The sequence below is a fragment of the Leptonotus elevatus genome, chromosome 4 (genome assembly GCF_054856555.1).
Source record: "Leptonotus elevatus isolate MCC_2025b chromosome 4, RoL_Lele_1.0, whole genome shotgun sequence".
Taxonomy (NCBI): domain Eukaryota; kingdom Metazoa; phylum Chordata; class Actinopteri; order Syngnathiformes; family Syngnathidae; genus Leptonotus; species Leptonotus elevatus.
This window is the reverse complement of record NC_141242.1, coordinates 22377510-22399076: the sequence shown is the minus strand read 5'-3', so window position 1 is coordinate 22399076 and position 21567 is coordinate 22377510. Positions and strand designations below refer to the sequence as shown.

Below are 21567 nucleotides of genomic sequence, written 5' to 3'. Positions count from 1 at the left end.
ATATATATATATAAAATATATATGTCTTTAAAACGAGAGCGGGTTCATTCTGGCTGACAGTCTTCAACCTCGCTTGAATTGCCTACTTGTCTCGTAGCCAATTAGAGTCAATTGCGAGACTCTTCCTGTCAAAAGCGCTCTTAAATCGCCCCCCCCCCCCCAAAGAATTGTTAGATTTTGCAGGGGTATGTGTGTGTGTGTATGGGAGCTGAAGTGTGCATGTTTTGATTGTCATCACTTCAGCTATCCACCTCCAAACACTGTATACAGTACACTTTCCCACAAACCATTATGCTAGCAATATATGATACTTTCAAGTGGTCTCAAATCATACGCATCCTGACACATGCACACACACACTTTACCGGTCTGGAGAGTTTGTCATTTTCCACCCACCTCTTTCCCTCTGAGATGAGTGACAGTAAATCCAAATATAGCCCATCTGACAGCACCCTTCAGTGTAGCCTGCTTGATGACCAGCTCAACAAACACTGGCACTTCAATGCTGACGGACGGCAACAGCAGCCTTTTTATTGAAGTCAATTTGTGATAGATTGGCCTTAAGCATGGCATACAGTATACATCCATCTGCTGTTATGCAAGATGGTATAGAAAATGAACCATTTGCGGTAAAATGTTGTATATCTTCTTTTTTTGTTTTTAATCCTTCTCGACAAGTCTCCGCTTAAAAAACAACAGCATATTCTAGTAAATAAACATTAGGCTCATTATTTTGGGAGGTGCTGCGTGGTTGCGGAACACCTCAGCGAAGAGACACACACACTGCGTACTCAAAACAAGCAATTATCTCCTGTGAGTGATTTCATCCTAGACAAATCACACAGAATCGCCTGCAGTACCTTGCTCGCTCTCGCAAGTTTAATCATCCCTTTCATATTCATATTAAGACATGTTCACAAGAATTTGCCGCAGTGATAGCCGCAGGCATCAACCAGCAATATCATGTGTTCTTCAGTTTTACTTTTTCTTTCATTGATGTTAAAAGGATAGAGCACATAAAGAATTATCAGTAAATTGCTGTGGCTGCCTGAATCAGCGAGTTGACTAAAAGCATCAGTTGATGCTTAATGATTACACTCCATAAGTTATATAGTATATACAGCAAAGCAATATTAACTCATTTGTCTCCCAAAAACGTATAAATACATTCTATTTTAAATATTACCCTTTTTAAAAATGTTTTTTACGCTGGAGCATACAGAAGGCTTTGATGTATCACATTTATAAACTTGCTCAGCCAATCACATTCAGACACCTTCATGGCCTCGCAGATTGTCGGAATTTATAAAACTCTCACGCCAATTCACGTATGTAACACAACTGCAGTGTTGCTATTAGGTATGGGAATCGAAAACCAGTTCTTGTTGAGAACCGGCTCCCAGTGTTCCAATTCCTTGGCATCGTTTATGCTAACGATTCCCTAATCGGTTCCGTGTGGGACAATGATGTCACCACGCCCGAGTCGCATGACATTTCTGCGCGCCAAGCAAGAAACATGGCGCCACGCTTGAAAGTTTATTGACATCTTTCAAGAAAAGCTAACAACAGGCCAACTTGCAATGTTCACCAATTGGATATTTCGTTGAAGGGTGGAAACACTCCCACGGTGCAAACGCATTTGCGCACGCAGCATGCGATGACTGTCTGTCGTGTTTGGGAGCGCTGCGGAGTCCCGGTGGGATCAACACAGCAGCAACGGCCGCCAGCAATGCAAGCGTTCTCTCCTATATCTATATTAGCGTCAGTTTGCCTTTATGTGAAACGTGCCGTTCGTATCTCACTAAATGGCGCCGCGAGTGTTGGTTTTTTTCCATCAGGGTTCATTCAAGTTTGAACAAATCATGACTTAAAACCAACACTCTCTACTTCCACATGAGCCCACTGACTCACGGGAGTCACGCACCAGTCTACTGGCTGCGTCTGTTTTGACTGAGACAGGGAGGAGGAGTTTTTGAGTGCTCAGAGTTCATATCAGTGTTGAAATGTTACTGGAGTTGGACATTATTGGCACAAAATAATCTAGGTTGTATTTTGTAAATTTCTACAGAAGATGATTTAAAAAAAAAATGTAAATGTGTTGGAAGAGGGTAACCTCCAAAACCTGCAGGACTCCTTTGGGTTAGACGAAGGAGACAATTGCGAGCCTATGTGCGGGTTGGAGGCTGACAGTTGAGAGGGACGCGAGTTGGTTGTTTTCTTTAGTGACATTACCCATTCATTTGTACACAACAGATTATTGATGATGTAATCGTACAGTCCATTATCTGTCTTTTCATTGGTACAACAGGAACTCGCTGACGACTCGTGTGAGGTTTCAAGGCTGCTTTTCAGGTAGCGTTAACATGAGGCATCAGTGTTGTTGTCGTGATTGGTGATTAATCAACCACAATATAATGCCGTCAAGTCTGTTCTTGACAGTTTTCTCAAAACTTGACAGAACATCAACAGTTTGTGAACAGGCATTAGGCGAAATTTGTGAGCACATTATTCAGCATGACTGTTCTTTCTCTTAATCTGAGAGATGACAGGCATGAGAAAAACAAAGTTGTTTAAAAGCTCTCATGGAAGCATTTTCCATTCAGCCATTTTGACTTTCTCAAAAAGCAATAAAAACGTGCAAAACAGCTTGTGTGTTTGTGTGTCCATCTTTGGCACATCTGCGGCAATTTCCTGTAAAGTGTTTTGAAAAGAAATCTCTCAAACGCATCAAATTCTCCTTTTGTCTCCTTCACTCTCAAACTGTCTCCAATAAGGCATCAAGCACAAAAAGCACAATACGCTTGGTACACATCCCTACCCAAGTTTTACTTTAAATTACATGACGTAAACATTTTATTTTTTTGTCTATCACTGAGCCTGACGGACCTTTTGAACAGCACTGAATGTGACAATTCGATAGTCCTAGTATACAATCAATTCTAAATGTGCACAAATAAATGAACAAAACATTTTACTTGGGTTATTTTTTCAAGGAATAGTTCACTTATATTTTCTGGATGGCAAGACAAGATTATTTATTCATTCTCCTATCTCCACACACAGTGTGCAATAATCATTTGTCTTTGTTACCACCAGTCAGAAAAGGTCACTCTATCGGAATGGAATTATATAAAATCATTTGGTACGGCCATTCAGTACAATTTTTCATATGTCAGTATGCAAAAAACACAATGAATGAAAATGTAGCAGCTGGTTGCTATGGGCTTGTTTTGCATACAATGGACAATGGACTTCAATTCAATAGCTGGTGAAAGATGGATGCATTCTAGGCTTGAGGCTAGAAGACAACCATGATCCTCGAGATGGGACATACAAACTCCTTTACCACGATAAAGTTGGGTTCAGGGAGGGCTGCAGTATATGGAGGACCAAAACTGCCAACATTTAAAATAAATAAAAACGGATATAAAAAATATAATTAAAAAAATCAATACCAAAAATATATGTATAAAAACGGAATGTATTGATTTCTTTATTTTTAATTGGGGCCATTTTGGTCCTCCATAGCAGTCTACATCAGTTTTTTCATTACGGGAATTACTGTAGTTGCACTACTTTCTTCAATTTATCAACAACAGATCTTGGCAAAATGTATTTAAGCATTGGAAGTCAGTGCAGAGAGAAGCACAGAGTCTTTTCCTCAAGCCTCAGTTCACACATCACATCTTACTGCTCCTGTGGATAGTTGGGATTCTCAACTAAATTGGAGATTACTGGCTCAAGTCAGCTCCCCACATTTATAGCTGCCACCCAAAACATCTACGCTCCAAAGAATTGAAAAGACTGGTGGGAAATGTTAACTCTTGAGTTATAATATAAAAATAAAAAAAAGGAGAAAAAACTACTCAGTGGTATTCTTTAAAATGATAATCTTGCAAGAGTATGTAATCACACATTTTCAATCTACTGCTTGAGATGCAGTTCCTGTCTACACTCCATAATAAAGCTGTTGAGAAAGACTGAAGCATCCATTGTTTTGCAGTACCTAATAGCCACAAAGAGGCAGCCAAGAGAGGAGTTAGGAAAGTCTGTCAGCCGCTAATGTCTGCACATAACAGTCCAAATCCAAACTGACAGGCATAAACCACACTGCCAGCAATCCATTGTTCCTTTGCAAATGGCCAAAACACACCTCTCAATGGCCAGACAGAGAGAGGGTGAAAGACAGAGTGATAGAGTGGTGTACAGGGAGATCCACACAAACCAACACGTCAAGAACATCGTATCACAATATATTCAGGTAGTGTTGTTTAAACGGAATGCATGTTTTTGATTGCCATTTTATCTTGAGCTACACTACACACCTTAAGAGATTCCGTTTGTTTTTTGATTCTCCCTATTTCTTTGGTATGCAACAAGGAAAATAATAAAACATGAATAATCAAAGTTAGATTGCAACAGACAATGTAATGTTTGCTGGATTCCATGTTTCACTGCCCAATGTTTTTACTTTCTGTTCTAGTGTGTAGTTGTCTATCTGTATTTTGAGTATGCGCATGAAGGTAATTTCAGGGGTTCAGTAAATGTGAGCGCAGTGATCCCAGATACGGGCCACTTGAAATTGGATTAATCATTTATTGGATAGAGGCAAATCAGAAGATCTGCAGTGTAAATCCATTCTGTCACTGCAAGACTGAGGAGCAGGTTGAGAACTGTGACTGAGGTTTGACCTCAGTTATTTCGACATCTCGTGTTGGATATTTAAAACAAATGAACACAAGCAACTTAACAAGGATGAAGGGACATATGTAAGATTGTTTCAAATTACCATTAGAGAAGCACAAAATGTTCAAATAATCAAGATTATGACAGGGGGAGCAGAAGTCACCTTGAAACAATAAACGCTTGTGGGCCAAAAAGTCTAAAAACATGCACCAGGTGTACACTTGGGAGTTGGATCAAATGCACAAATGTTGGTGTGAGACCGTTTCTGTTCTGCTCTAATAAAAGCCAGCTGTCTGTGTCTAGACAGCTGGCTCAAAATGGTGTGACTATTTTGCCACCAGGACGGAGGTGAAAGCAAACCATCCAGATGTGAATTGAAGAGTCGACTTACAAGTTCTTGTTACAAGTTTCTGACAGCACTTTTTGGTCATTATAATACTGTAGGTTGACAAATCTTTTACAATACCTGAGAAACAAAGCATCAACATTCAACCTTTATTGTTCTGCACTGTGAAATTTTAATCCATTCCTGGTCAACCTTTTTCAAATTACAAAAACAAATTTCCCATAGGAAATAAAGTTCAGGTGTGCTTTGTGGGTGTCGATGTAGCACAAACCTTGAATTCAATCAACAGGAAGGCACGACCAAATGACATCAGTATCACACCATCCACACTGTCAGAGCAGTTATTATCAGCAAGTGAGAAATGAAGGTGGAACAAGTAGGCTTAAAGCGACTTTCATAATTAAATGTTTTTTCAAAAGAAAAACCCACTGACGTCATTATTTATCATGTACAATTAACACCTTTAAAAACATATTTTGCCACTTGCTGTCAATTGAAAATTACGTCACATTCGCTCAAGGCTCAAGTAACGACCAATCATGGCTCAGTTTCCGAACGTCACATGACCGAACCTAGAAAACAGGTGAGCCGTGATGGGTGGTTAGACTCGTTACCTGAGCTCTGAGCACCTTTGATGTCATTTTCAGTCAACCGCAAGTAGTAAAATGTGTTTTTAAAGATAAAAATAATGAAGATATCAATTTAATTACAGGCAAAATATTAACTTATTAGTGTGGAAAGTGGCTAAATGAATCCCAAAGACACTGCTTCCACATGTGAACCTACCTTCTGTCGAATCTCTTCTTCCATTTTGATGGGGGAGCCAAACTCAGCAACTTGTCGGACCCCCTCACTGGCATAACCTCCATATTCCCAGACCACATAATCCCTAGAGTGGGAGGCGCCAATCAGTGCAGACCAGTGGGTGGCCCGTTCTGTAGGACAGAAATTTAACAAATTCTGATGAGTGAAAACTGTCCTGTCAATAAGCTGCAGTCTTACAATAATGAAGAAGGACCTGATATAAAAAGCTCAATTGGTTACTCCAGTACGAATTTCCTCTACTGAACCAAAACACAGATTGTACATTAGAAACATGTCAAGTCACATCACCAACCAAAAATGTCCCAAAAGGCAGAAACACTGAAATAATGAAGGCATAGGGCTCTATTTTCATGCCCAGCACAAGTCTTGCACAAGGCACAGTCTAAATCTGCGCCACGGTGGGTTAGAACTTGCTATGGTATTTTGGTAGACATATGCAAGCGGGCACTGCGTGGTGGAATAAAAAAATTATCATAATCATTTGTGCCAAACTGACTGGATTCACCACCAATCGTGTGAATGACAACAGGTTGAAACACAAGTTACTTGTAAATATAAGATCATTTGATTGCTCTTCCTGTCACTATACATCACTCACATAGATATCTGAACAAAGATTCATTATTTGCAGTAAATGAAAAAAAAAAACATAAACATATATATTTTGGACCAATACGTGAAATGGGGTAATTTGCACACTTTTTCTGACTCACTGTTCTAAATTATGCCAACCAGCATCTACATTTTGTAGGAATGGAAAATATTTTGGCAATGACTCAAAAAAATATTTCTGCAGATGAAGCACTGGAAATATAAATATATATGTGATGCTATGTTTTAAGTGACTTACATTTTGGAAGTTGGAACACAATCATGTAAGCCGCAATGTGAGTTTTCACTCTTCATAAAACTAAATAAACTGAACGACCCGCGAAAAAGCTAATTGTTGAAATCACAAGGTAAGAAAATATGTTTTCATTGCAAAATTAGTTGACAGCAGTGACAGTTAAGTACAAATGCTTAAATTTGTTTGCAACTTTCCATACTTGGACAGCAGCAGTATACAGTAGATATCAGATGGTGGTGTATCACTACTGGACTGTGAGATATTTTGTCCCACCCTATTATGATAATAAATAAATAAAGTGCACTATATGTTCATCTTAATGATGCACGCTATGAAGGTATGATTTGAAAATAAATAGCCTGTCTTATGATACGGCGTGTAAAAGAATGATCCACTTAGACAGTATATGATATGAATGCATGACAGCATGCTTGAGATTTGAGCTCACTGGGATAGTCTTTGGGATGCACTTTCTCTGACCAGTTGCCATAGAAGGTGAGTCTGTACTTGGCTGTCCCGCAGGCACAACACTCCAAGGCAGGGTCTGGTGTTGCCTCCCCTAGCACACGTTCTGCAAAGAAAAGGTTTTGAATTAGGTAAGTATCGCAAAAACCTTGTCAAGATACCGTCCCAAAACACAAAGACAAGACACTCCGTGAGTTTTTGAACAAATACATAGATATGGGAAAATTACAAAACTAGGGGTGTCAGGCGATTACAATTTTGAATCGTAATCAATCGCATGACTTCAATAGTGAACTCACGATTAATCGTAAATTTTATATCTGTTCTAAATGTACAATAAAATGCACAATAATTTTTCCCCTAAGTTTTCATACTCTTGTTAACATAAAAGTGATAGAAATATGGCTGCACATTTTAGTCATTGTTACAGTAACTTCATAATAATTAATACAATTTTGTTATAATTAAAAATATGTACTGTACTGTAAAAAAGAACATGGTATTGATTTTCGTTGAGGTCATTTTCTGCCACTAGATGGCATAATTGCAATTGTTCGTTGTGACAGCTCAGTGCATTTTTCTTTTCATATTAAGAGCTATCTAATGGATAACATGAAGTAACTTCTGCACATTTTTAAAATTGTAAAATAAAACGACCCCAGTCTCCACAAATATATGCATTATTATTAAATGTATTACTGCTAAATTTTGTCTGCTGCATTGAGACTGGAATTCCCGCAGTACAGGCTTTCCAAGTAAAGGGTTGTCATTAATACGCGCGTTAAAAAAACAAGAAGCATTAAAGCAGAGGTGCTCAAGTTCGGTCCTCGAGGGCTCCTATCCAGCCTGTTTTCCATGTTTCCCTCCTGCTGCACAGATTAATCTAATGATCAGCTAATCAGCAAGCTTTGCAGAAGCCTGATAACGATCCTCATCATGAATCAGGTGTGTTAGTGGAGAGAAACATGGAAAACAGACTCTCGGGGACCGAACTTGAGCACCCCTGCATTAAAGGAACTTTAAATTAACTCAAAATTAATGCACTAATTTTGACATTTAGTCTTAAAGTAAAAATAAGTAAATAAATAAATTCTGAGTTATGTCCAAAAAAATTATTTGCCGCGATTGTTCAAAAATAAGAGAGTTCTGTCCCCAAATACACACACAAGGTTTCAACAGACAGGCAGCATTGTTCCAAATCTGGCGTGGATTTTACTCTGCAGAGAATTTGCACCAACCCGAAGGCTGAAACGCAAAAACACAAATGAATATTTCAACAAAGACTCCCAGAAGATGTTGTGTGCACAGCTGTCCTCTCCGTCTCTCTTGCCGTCATCTTTAAAAACGGTACAGAGATACTGGGAGGTGCAGCACTCATTAAATAAAATGAGGCACGGTTAAGCCCGGGCCCATATTCAGTGGTCAAGGATATGAGCAGTAAGTAAGGAGAGAGATGATGATGGGCAGCTGCTGTCATTACCTTTCTCGCATAGCCGGATGGTCAGAGAGCCCTCATCTTGGAAATAGATGATTTTCTTCTGGACAATGCTCGCCCTGCAGACAGAGAGTATTGCACAGAAAAATGGGTTGAAAATATTAAGCTTGGAGAGAAAACTTTTAGTTGGGAAGAAGTACGGCCAAATTGGGCATTTCATATACAAAATTGTTGTTTTTAACTCCACCTCAAAATGTATGTAATCTTTCCTGGGCAGAAAAGCTAATAGAATACTAGAGATTTGTACGTGCAAAATTAGAACAGCAAGAAATGTTAATATATTAAAGATAATGCCTTGTGAAATCAATACAGTTTGTCCACTGTTCCACTCATTGGGCAAACTGTATTGATACTGTGTCGGCACTGTGTCACTCTGTTGCTCAATACGGACACCTGCTGGATCTTCACATCATTGCATTGCAGACATCTTAAATAAAAGCTATCTTTGTATTGTATTATATGTTATATTGTATTATTTCTATCTTAATCCAAGTTTAAGATATCTGAAATATACACAGTCAATAAATAACATCAGCATGCTTTGTACATGCCTCAATGTAAAAAACAGAAATGAAATGTGGTGAATGTGAACATTCGTTTATTGTTTATGTCCTTTGAGGCACAAAAAAATTAATAAAAAATAATATATATATATTTTATTTTATTTTTTTTAATTTTTTTTTTTAATTCGTTTTTTTTTACACATTAATGTTTATTAAAAGAAAAAAGTATTTCCAGTGTTTTGTCTGTCAGGCGATTATTTTCCTTTTCTGAAGCAATTTCTATAGCTTTGAAAAAAACTCTCACAAGGAAAGAAACAGTGACAGCCAAACAAGGTTGACACCGCATATTTTTACATTAACAATTGAAGTAATACATTACAACATTTAAATGCAAACTGTTCTGTTTGGGAAAAAAAAAAACTACCAGATCCAATGCATGGACGCTTGGTGTTATAAAATCTGATAGCTCAATGAAAACTGAATACTGAATGTATTCACTAAAAAAGCAACCACAAGGAAGTTGTCTGTACACCTGTGTTTATTCTAGATGTATTTATGACTTATTGGCCTTGCTTCACGCTGCGCGCCTCACCATTCTTCAGTATATTCTTTTATAACGTAGAACAGGTCACTCAAACAAACATGACATTCATTTAACTTTCCGAAAATAAAATGAATCATTTCAACTAAGAGTTACTTAGAAGTGAAAAGTGAGAGGAAATCCATGTGTTAGATTGGTATTCCCATTACAGGCTTGTTGAAGAGAAAAAAAAAACTTGTGAATATAATGACTGTGTTTGTCTAAGCAGGATTGAAGTATTTAACATACTATACGATAAATCAACAAACATGTAAATTACTATGACTGACAAATTTGCACTGAATGTGTTGTAAGTGTTGTCCTCTTTAGCAGCAACGGAGAGGGGTTTTGGTGAATAAATAATGAGACTCCCATATGCACTTTTAGAACAAAGGTCATATTTCTGAATTTCAATGAGTTTTAAGAGAATTTTTAAGAGCATGCTTTTGCTGTATGGGAACTACCAATAATTTACAATTTACCTGCTGCTTTGACAGTTTCTTTTACGTTGTCATATACATTGCAATTTGCAAACATGATCATGTTTAAAAAACAAAAAAAAGTTTTCCTTAAAAAATCTTTTGTAGAAGGGCTGCAGCCCTCGTGAGGATAAGTGGTTCGGATAATGGATGGATGAATAGATATTCAGATCTTGAAAATGTCTTAATTTATTCAAAACCTTTTGCTCATTATCATGTATGTTCGCCCTCACCTGGTCTTGATCTCAACTCGCTCCAAACTTGCTCTTGACTCACATTCTTGGTCTTGACTTGGTTGGCTCTCCCCAAGTCATGCGTCATTGTGTCCTTGGGCAAGGCACTTCACACACATTGCCTCCAGTGCTAATCACGCTGGTGTATGGTACTTAAGTAGTTAACCGCCACCACAGTTTGAATATGTGAGTGCATGAATAATGTATCTATTCCATTGTAAAGCATCTTTGAGTGTCTAGAAAAGCGCTTATTATTATTATTATTATTATTACTTGTTCTGAGACCTCAAAGTCTTTGTCTAAGTTTAATGTAGCGTGTAGACTACATAACCTCAACTTACTGTACTAGATATCAGACAGGCGCATACAACAGCATATTGTAAGTAACAGTTCATTTAGTCAGTGTTAGACTAAAGCTGGGAAAGTTATTTTGCATTAAGTGTTCTTAAAATGTTTGCCATAAAAGCCTATTATTATGTCCGTATGGTGGCAATAGGTTCTCGGGTGTTTGCACTTCATCAAGCACAGACACATAAAACAGTGTTATTAAAGTGAGGAAAAAAAACACGTTGACTGGACACAAGGGAGGAACTGGAGACATTGCATTGAAGTTATTAGTTATATTGCTTCTATAAATCTAACTGAGGAAATGGTGCAATAGGGTTGACTGCTAAGGCATGAAATTGAAAACAAAAATGAAATATACAGAGCATCACCATGCTTCAATTGATGATTCCATAACATGTTCAGCGTTGCTAATGGTCAATTTGTGCGCATCAAGTCATTTAATTATTTAATGGAGCAATAAAATAATAATAAAATAAAATGGTGGTGGTCATGGTGTCTTGGGACTGTCAGTGTGGAGTGACATGCAAAGTCTGTCTTTCCTGAAAAAAAAAAAAACTATATTGATATTCCTTTACAATTCCTGACTGCAGATGACTACATCACTTTAACAGCAGGATAAATCACGATCCATGCAAATGTTGCATCTAACAGCTGTTTGTCAATATCTCACCATTAGGGCTTAAATGACGTATAGACTTATTTCCTTAAAGGGGAAGCCCCCCTCCCCCCAAAAAATATATTGATGATAATATGTTCTATGCAGCCCCACTAGTCTAAATATGGAATTCTGGTTAATATTGCGTTAGTGGAATATGAGTTAAGCAGCAAAATCCAGCTGTTTTTATCAATATCAGAAGGCGGACATTTTGCCACTTGCTGACGTGTGAAAATGACATCACAGTTGCTCAGGTCTCAGGTAACAACCAATCACAGCTCATCTCCAGAAAACGGAGAGCTGTGATTGGTCGTTGCCTGAGCAACAGTGATGTCATCTTCAGTTGACAGCAAGTGGCAAAATGGCCACCCCCTGAAATGGATAAACATGGCTGGATTTTGCTTCATAACTCATATTACATTTGTGGAATATAATATATATAATAATAATAATAATAATAATATAATATAATAATAATATTAATCAGAATGTCATGTTTAGACTAGTGACGTCACATATTAAAATATTATTGTCAAGAAATGTTTAAAGTCGACTTCCCCTTTAACACATTTAATATTTCCATTTGGAAACTACAGTGCAAAGTAATAAGCTAACTTTTAAAACAGTAACCTAATGGAGTCATTCGGTGCTGCTGTTGTTGAAAATAATACTGGGAGGGATATTTTTGCCTGGGCTTAACTTTCAAGACATGATGCAGCTGATCTCCAAAAGCAAACACCGTGATGGAGCCAAGACATTTTCAATCTGTTTCTAACTTTCATACGACTGCCTCAGTCTGTTCTGACTCTCAGTATTTCGACACACTTGTCCTCACATACAAAGTATATTCACTATCTCCCCAAATGACCGCTGACTTCTTTTTTTGCTGGAGGTATCGGCCAGCACTGCATGGTGTATCCTGAGCACACCGTCTCACTCAAGTGGGAAAGTGCAAAAAGCTCGGACGCGTCAAACTGAGAAACAACCTTTCTGCAATAACAGAACTTGTCCATGTAAGAAAATATTCAAATAAAAGTGAAAAACGAACCTTTCATGGTGTTTATTTTAGCTGTGATACAAGAAATTAGTCAACAAGGGAAATACGGCATAAAAACAAAATAAATAATTCAAAAGGTGAGAAAATGTGTACATGATACTGATCAGACAGGGATGTTCAATGGTTGAGAAAGTCTCTCTAAATGTGCTTTTTATAAATACTGCTTGTATATATATATATATATATATATATATATATAATGATTTACTATACAGTAGATGGTTTAGTAATTTTACATTCTTTTATCAGCTTCTTTGGGAAGGGGAAAGCACCAAATTACAAGACAGAAGAAGAAGAAGAAGAAGAAAAGCCAACAAATTGCAAGAAAGCGAAAGCTGCATTTAAGAATATTAAAACTTAAAATACGGGTTTATTGCGACAGATGATTCTCACCAGTGTTACCACAGTTACCCTAAAATGTAAGTTAGTTACTTTACTGATTCTATAATTTTATCAAAATCAAAACATATACATTTTTAATTTTACAAGCAATCCTCAGATGAGCAATGCAAGTTGTACACGGAATTGACCTGGGTCCGGTTGTTCAGTTCTCGGTTATTTTAACCACTGTTTAACCCCTAACCGCCGGTTAAATTCTTAACCCACCGTTAACTAACCTACCGTTAAATATGCGTTGTTCAAAACATAGTTAGTCACACTGTTAGTTAACGGCACCGGTAAAGTTAACCGTGCCGTTTACGGCACTGATTAACACAGTTATATCCCACAATTCCTCTTTTTGTTTTGTTATTGTTTGAAAGGAATGGATACTATCCATACGACCAACCAAACGTTATTCAATCAATGATTGAAGCAAGTTTTTGTGAAATAATTTATTGTCATTTTTTAATTCATTTTAATGTATTTTTTTCTACTGTGTAAATTTTCAGTAACTATTTTGTGTAATATTTTTGTATGGAATATTGCATGTTTTTGTTTGATTGTGTTTCTCATATTTTTGTCCGGTTTTTTTGTCTAACGTAATTGTATTTTGACTGATTTGTATTTTTTGTGTAACATTTTTGATAGAATTGCTTTTATTTGTCTTGTTTGTTTTCAAGTTATATACCATGATTTTACCGGTCTGGCCCACTTGGTAAAATATTTTCCTCTATGTGGCCCCTGAGCTAATATGAGTTTAATACCGGCCACTAAACTATGCAATCTAATGATTGGGAAAATCATCAAAAATCATCAGACGTCCTGAAAAAAAATGAGTATGCATCTAGCCGAAAAGAAAGAAGAGGAGCAACATTTGGCACTAAAAACAGTTTACATGGTTGCTACAATCTTGTGTACAGTACTTTTTGCTTCCAAAAGCAAATTCCTCACAGTCCTTAGAGTGTGTCCATGCAAGTGTTTGTCAGTGTTTATAAGGTCATAGCGTCCTTCTGGTAGTTGAGGGGAGTTCATCCAAATATGCTCTTAAAGAAAATTATTCCTACATGAGTGGGTAGCAAAAAGAGCCAAAGGACACTGAGAGAACTCTAGAATAAGAATAGATAGAAGTATTCCTATCTGAGTTCTAAGAAAGTTGTATAAAGTTTTCATTTTCCCAGACTGTTATTCACATGTCCGCCTTATGTCAAACTTCAGCTCAGTCTTACCATCAGCATTCTCATGCTGTTGCTACAAGAACTACCCAGCCAATGGAAGCGACTCCACTCATTCCCTGTAAATTCGGGACAGGAGATGTACACAGTCTACATGGCGGAAAGAGAGAGCAACATACGTCTATAAGGAATTGCAAGAAGAGCTCCACTTGAGTGCAGAAACTCCGTCTTTCTGCACCCCGATCAAATTCACTAAAATCACGTTACACCACGACTTCAACCTGGCTTCCAGCAAGCATGAAATGTTGTTTACTTTCAGCCACCAAATTTGCAGGTGAGCTCGGAGCATGTAAAAGAAAACTGCCAGATTGTCCAACATGGTGCAGCTTGGTCTGCAAAATTCCCTAACATGCTTGCACATGCACGGAAATCAAGATGTGCCAACTTTTACACCCGAGCGCACATGCACTGTCTACGAAAACAGAGCACTGAGTGTGTTTTTTTTCCTTTGTGTTGCTATGTTTCATCTAAATATCACTGAATTGCAGTATTTAGAAGAGACCTTCAGGGGCCAGTCTCATTGAGAGTTACAAAAATCTTTTGATTGCACTGATTTAATCGGACTGAAAGTCTGTGCAACAAAATATTATGTTCATTTTTGCTTTTCTTAAGTTGTTAGATAACAATTTTTGGTTAATTTTCACAAAGCTTTCAAGTAATTTAAATGCCCAGTTTTTCATTCTTTAAATAAAAGTAATTATTGCCTGTGCAGTGCTTCTCAATACTTTTCTGTTCCCTCGCCGCACCCCAGGAAGAAGAAAGAACGCCCCTCGAAGTCTCCACCGCGATAAAATAAAAAAATAAGTAAAAGTAGATCAAACAACAATCCCTTTATTCACAGGTTGTTGTTGTTTTTAGACTGTCATAGAAAAGATCTGAAGTGCATTAATTTGCCTAAAATTAAAAAATAATAATAATCTGAGTGCCTCTGCCACTTACTCACTTTATTCTTATTCGACAAAAAATAAAAAATAAACAAGTAAATAAGCAATCAAATAAATAAATAATTTGTTGAGAAGAACTGTTGTAAAAGTTAAATGTTTCATGATGGCCAAAGTTGAAACTGAAAGACCATTTTCCATCATCTCATCATACTGTTTGAAAAATTGTTTAAAAAACCGCATACTGGTAAATCAGAGGTCAAGCAGTGGACTGGTGTGAGGACAATGGATTGTGTATGTGATTAAGGGTAAAGGTTTTTGATTTTAACATGCTGCAACTATCAACATCTACCAACAACACCTTAGGCCATATTTGCAAAATGGGGAGAAAAAAAATTGACTGACGGCCTGACATAGTGGTGCTTACATGGATTTTCTCTTCATACTCCAAAAAACATGTTCAAATATTTTAGATTGTCCATTGATGTGACCGAAACTCGCAAAAAGTTAGCTGGGATAGACTCGAGCTTACCCTCCCCCCCAAACAAGAAGTTTGAAAAAAAGAAAAGAAAAGAAACATTCAGGACAGTTAAATACAAGCTACGAGCAAGTCAACCAGTCTAGATTTATTTATTCAACAGAGTGAATAGTTTTTCTTGGAATCGTAACATTTAATGGATGTACTAATAACCTTGTGTGCTTGTGCCGTTTCCAAACAGCAGGCTTGAATCAACTAATTTTCACTGTCAGGCTGCATGACGCTATTTATATAAAGAATAATCATAAATGTCAACTCAAAAAGTGATGGAATATAAAACAGCTGGCGTTTATTTTCAAATATTTATTTTCAAATGGATCCCTGCCATATTTCCTGCTAGATTTCTTGTCACACACAACATTATTACTTCACAGTAACGATGAAGAAATCGTTCTCTTTCTAGGGTAGGAAACGTCCTTGTGGTGTGCGTCTTTGTGCGCATTAAATGTGATTCCCCATTTGCGGCCACTTCATGTGTTCATATAAATTTCACAAAGTGTCTGGACAGGAGAAATTTCCTTGCTCATCGTTAACACTGATGCTAAATGTAAATGTGATCCGCATTCTCCTTTGAACAACAGAACACATTTTTAACGTTAATCCCATTCACAAATAAATGTAAACAAACTGTTTAAGGCTATTTGGATTAGTGAAAGGTGAGGAATGCTTTATTTTAAATAGATGGTAGGATTTTTTAAGGTAAGTAACTGTGTTTGAAGGAAACAAGGAAACCGACCCCCCCCCCCCCCCCCCCCCCCAAAAATTGAGAAAGTAGTAAAAAAGTTTTCAAAACTGCTCAAACCAAGCACCAACTTTATTCGTCAGCACTGACTGTTTCTTTCGAGGTCGACAGTTCTACAAGATGATTGAAAAGAGTTAAGCCAACAGCCAGCTGAGGAAGGTCTGACATTTGACTTCCTTCCTCAAGGTGCAAAAAGAAGAGCGCTCAGTGACTTGCGGCGCCAGTGGCATCAACTGAGTTGAGCAGAGACAGCACATGATAGAGAGGGCTATTTAAAAGTTGCTGACATTTTCTACTCGACAAGAAACTGAGCTGAATGCTTCACAGTTGACTTATTTTCGGTGTGCATTACCGGTTTTGCATTACCAGGTGTAAATCCTATCAGACCTTTTCTGAGTTCTGAGGTTCGGGTTAGGAATCTTGGGTCAGGGCTGCTTTCTCTGGGTAAACACACTCTAAGAGAAATGAATACTCTAAATTGCACATTGGTGATAATGTGAGTGTGAATGTCTGTTTGTTGATTGGCTGGCGACCATTACAGCATTCAGTGTGTGCCTATTGCTCAATGTCAGCTGAGATTAGCTCCAGCTCACCCGCAACCCTTTACAAGGATGGAAGCAGGATAGTGAATGAATGAATAGAGGAACTTTTGAAATTATCTTTCAGACCTCTTGAAATTTCAACTAAGTAATGGATATGCATGGTGGAAAAAATAATTTCCAACAGATTTTCAGGTTATTGCAGTTTGTGTCCTTGGATCCAGAAACCTTGGTAGAAGTCCACATCTTTTCAATCCCCATTTTATACAAGAAGTTCATGGTCAAGTTAATCTGTAAATTTGGTTTGTAATAAAGAAAGAAGCAAAATGCCGTCGTCCTAAAATCCGCTTGGAGAAATACAAACACACCCAAATATCACTGGAGTCACCTTGCACAGCAAATTGCCGATAAGACCTCACTGACTGCTTTTGCCGAGCTTGAGACTCAAGCAATTGTGGCTGCTAAAATAACTTTATAATCAGTCTGTAACCTTGTTGAACATATATATACGTTTTGATATGACTGTCCAGTGGTAGTGCACACCTATTTTTTGATCTGATTGGCCCGTGTGTGGACTTGAAAGAATTTCACCTTTTTTAGTGCCTGCTCTAAACAGTTTCTCTTTCCCAGATGAATTTATGAAACAATCCATCTGGCATGTCAGGTTACCGCTGCAGGGCCCGTGGCTCTGATAATCAGAAAAGATGAGAAAATCAAATACACTAGTTCCACCGTCACACCAGATTCATATGAATGATGGGTACAGGAACAAATCGGTTTTCATATAGTAAGAACATTTTGTAACGTTGATTGTCATTCTCTTTGTACAAGAGTTTTGCCACTTACAATGGAAGTGGCTATTTGTTGTAAAGCACAGTTGCATATTGGACTAATGGATGTAAATGAACAATTTAAATGTTTACATGTTGATTTTGCAAGATCAAATGTTGTACCACATCTACTGAAGTTTCTTATCAGCTTTCCACAGGTGGGAATTAAACTGGTCTAAGTAAGGCTTGGCATATTATTTTTTCTTTGGGGAGCACTTGCTAACCTGCTAATCATTGCTAATCAATGACTTTATTTGAGGACCAATTTTCTCATTTTGAGGCACAATTTTTTGCCACGTTATTCCCAGGGTCATCAAGCATGGGCTTTAATAATCAATAAAAAAAAACAACAACAAATTAATATAACAAATGAACAATTGTTTTTCTTTTTCTTTATACAGGATCAACAGCTTTTATTTCTTAAATCCACATTGTGAACAGCAGCAAAATGAATGTTCTTGTCAAGAAACAATTTCAGTGAGGCAATTTCAAACACAAATAAAAATGTTCATTTAAACTTAGTATTTCTGAATGGATGTTCATTTAGCAAAGCTAGATTGATTCAAACTAACAATGCTGTATTGTAATTTTGAACACATTTATTGTGCTGACCTTAAAAGTCCAAATCAAATAATTTTCACTATTGTGAACACAAATAATATTACACAACTGATATACACAATTGATCCTATATTAATGTGCTTTTAAGGTTATAGTCTACTTCTGCTGGCTGACGTATGTTTCCGGTTCTGTTTATCAAGTCCTGACACTTATTAATTGACCTGTTATTTTGCCGTTCAAAATTGGATGCTTTAACGCGTTTCAAGTCGGACGTCTACGAAAAGTGTGCAGCATCAACCTAGCAATTAATTTCATTCCATTCCCTTACCTTCCCTCATGATCCCATTCGAATGGTACTCGTCAGAAGTGGATTTTATTCACCGCCATGAAGGCGATGATTACTAACTGAATAGCGACTCTGCAAAGAGTTTAGCCGCACTAGTAGCCAGCCGAAGCTCGTTGCTTGCAACCTAGTGCAGCGTAAGTAGCACCGAGCTTGCCTTGATCTCAAACTACCTACGGTACGTGAAATGAGTGACACACGTGCGTCCAGGACAGCGAAGCTTTTTGGGAGCATCTCGGCGGTTGATTGTCAATTTTGCTATTCAATGTATTTTGATGAGGTGCAAAATGCAAATTTTGCCTAACAAACTGCGATGTGAAATAGCTTTTTTCAAGCATTAGGTTTAAAGGAGAACTCAACAGGAAGTCAGACTCTTGCTCCACCCATCACTAAGATTTTAAACGGGTGCTCAAAGGAGGTGTTGCCTGGAGGACCGTTAGGTTGCGAATGGGGAGAGGGTTGGGTGCGGTCTGGCTGTGATTGACAGCAGCAATTCGCTAAGAAGCTGTTTAAGGAGGCGTGTACGAGAATGAGCCGGTGGGTGGCGGGGGCGACTACGTCATGCGGAACAAGTGACGGAGTATGTATTGTCTCGTGTTATGAGAGAACAAATTATTTTTGCCCTCAAATCAAGCTTTAAACAAACATGCACTAAAATGTCAAAATATTGATCAGGACATGTAGACAGCATTTGTAGACACCAGTTTTTACAGTTTATCAGCAAAAAAAAAAGTTGAATAAGTGTTGAATTAAGCTTTAAGGAATATTTCACTAACGTCGGGCTAAAACCCCGTAAATCACAATTTGGCAAATTTAATATATTTGCGAAAATGTATATTTTTGGTCCTCCATAAGTCCACACGTGTGGGGGTGATTTTTTTTAATTATTGACCAATCGAATCAAAAGTGTTGGAAATGGCTTGCTCTCTTCGGTGGTTGAACAAACATGACGTTTTGGGGTCTCCTAAAAAGTGACGATTTTGGAGGAACAAGGTTTTGGCCCAACACCAACAATTTACTTTTATTATGTAAAAATCCGGGAACTAGATGACTAGTTTATCCTTTTATCATTATTCAAGTTTTACAAATAAACTCTAGCTTGCAGATAAGACATAACACAATCGCTGTCTCTTTTTTTTTCTCAATATGTGGCCTCAGGCATTTTATTTTTTGCAGTCACAAATGGAAAGTTGATGGGCTGTAGAGAAGATTGTATTTACTTCACACAGCATTAAGTACTATAAATACAATTATTTTGGGTAATGTGATTTAAGTTGTACACTGATAACTGCATTGATTTTGAAACCATAGATGTCGAGTTGGTCCTGAAAAGTAGAAATATCTCAGTCGTTTCCACCAATGAAACAGCGAGAGAAGGGTTTACTGGAGCGCTACAAATTAAGGAGTTTGCTTTTAAAGTCTCTAAGAATAATTTGAGACATTTGTTGGACTGCAGACACACAATCTCAATAAGACAAGTTAAAGTAAAGCGTTGATGTAAAATGAGTGTTCCCTGGATGCAGTTCAGACTTTTCTAAAGTTTACAATGTTGGCATTTCCTCAATAAATGCCCCCCCCCCCCCCCCCCCCACACACACAAACACTTAATGGGAGCGCAGATGTGTTACAAAGGATATATTTCCTGTTTATAATTAATGGATTTTGGAAGACTTTGCCACGGGAGAAAAATCCATCAAGTTTAAAAGTTAAAGTGACAGTCAAGTGAAAGAAGAGTTACATGAAGTTTAGAGGAAGTGGGCCAGAACTTGTTGGATGGTGTTATGCTGAGTCTTTATCTTCCTGTTGATGGGGGACAGTGACAGTAATTGGAGGTGAATTTGCATAGCAGATGTGCCTTTTTGCAGAGTAAGATTTATAGGCCAACAAACACTGAGATGGATGTATGCCATCTGTCAAGGAGAAAGCAGCAGATAAATTAAAGCTAACAGCTGGGAGTGTACAAGGGAGGTAAAGGCATGTTGGTGCATCTCACTCCGTCGTGGGAGAGTCATAGAAGGTATTTCCCTCTGGAATTTAGGTGAGGAGATGAAAAACACACAGATGTACAGCAATACAGTTTTGCTAAGTTATAAGGTTGTCATTAATAAGAAAATATGAGTCCACCACAAGGTGATGACAAAAAGAAAAAAAATCCTTAAAAGGCGGAGATGATAGCGAAAGGAAGATTCCATTATCAAGGGAAAGTACATTGTCGAGACATAATTTAGGTCAGACCGTTCCAATTGCACATTCAATTACAGCCTCTGTAAATTACAATGAATTGGCAGCACGAGCCACTAATGAAAGTATCCATCATTAATTAATTGAAAATGAACTTCCCCTTCATATTAATGGGCAAATGCCAGATTGAGGCATTATGGATGGCAAAGTCAACCTTATACAACATCAGAAATAACTCCCTCTCAAAGCCATTGCATTATATACGAGATCAACACAGCTTGAGAGTCCATGGCAGAAATGGCTGCATTTTGTGCAACCTACAATACCTTTTTTTCTGCTTTTGATAATGAAAGAATAGGAAAACGCAAAAAGGAGAGAGTCTGTTATGTCATTTGGTACATTTGGTGTAATCATTGAACACAATACCGTGAGGGTATTGACATTTTTTAATGTTCTAATTAGTGTTGTTCCGATACCGATGCTGGTATCGGCAGAGGCCCCGATACTGCATTAAAACAGTGGTATCGGTAAATACTAACAAGTAACATGCCGATACCATTCATTCTGACGCTAATATAGGACTTTGAATGAAGCATCTTGTGTCTTGCTCATGCACGACATCCACTGATGCGTGACATGTTCACTGCATGCCGAGCTAAGATATCTTATTGGCCCTTGAATGCCCTGAACCAATGGCAGAACAGCTTTTTCATGTTGAGACAAAAAACACCTAGGTATCGGTATGGTATCGGCATCGGCCAATACTGCAACGCTGGGTATCGGAGGGCCAAAAAACGGTATCGTAACAACACTAGCGCTA

General features: G+C 37.7%; 1 protein-coding gene across 1 annotated transcript in view; it reads right to left on the bottom strand.

Annotated features, from left to right (window-relative positions):
• spon1b (spondin 1b) overlaps positions 1 to 21567 on the bottom strand; it is a 65472-nt gene that overhangs the window by 27711 nt on the left and 16194 nt on the right. The window contains exons 4-6 of the mRNA XM_086073802.1: positions 8650 to 8723; positions 7153 to 7275; positions 5819 to 5967 (exon numbers count right to left, since the gene is read on the bottom strand). Coding sequence (XP_085929928.1) covers positions 5819 to 5967; positions 7153 to 7275; positions 8650 to 8723 — 346 coding nt within the window. The remainder of the gene's footprint in view (positions 1 to 5818; positions 5968 to 7152; positions 7276 to 8649; positions 8724 to 21567) is intronic.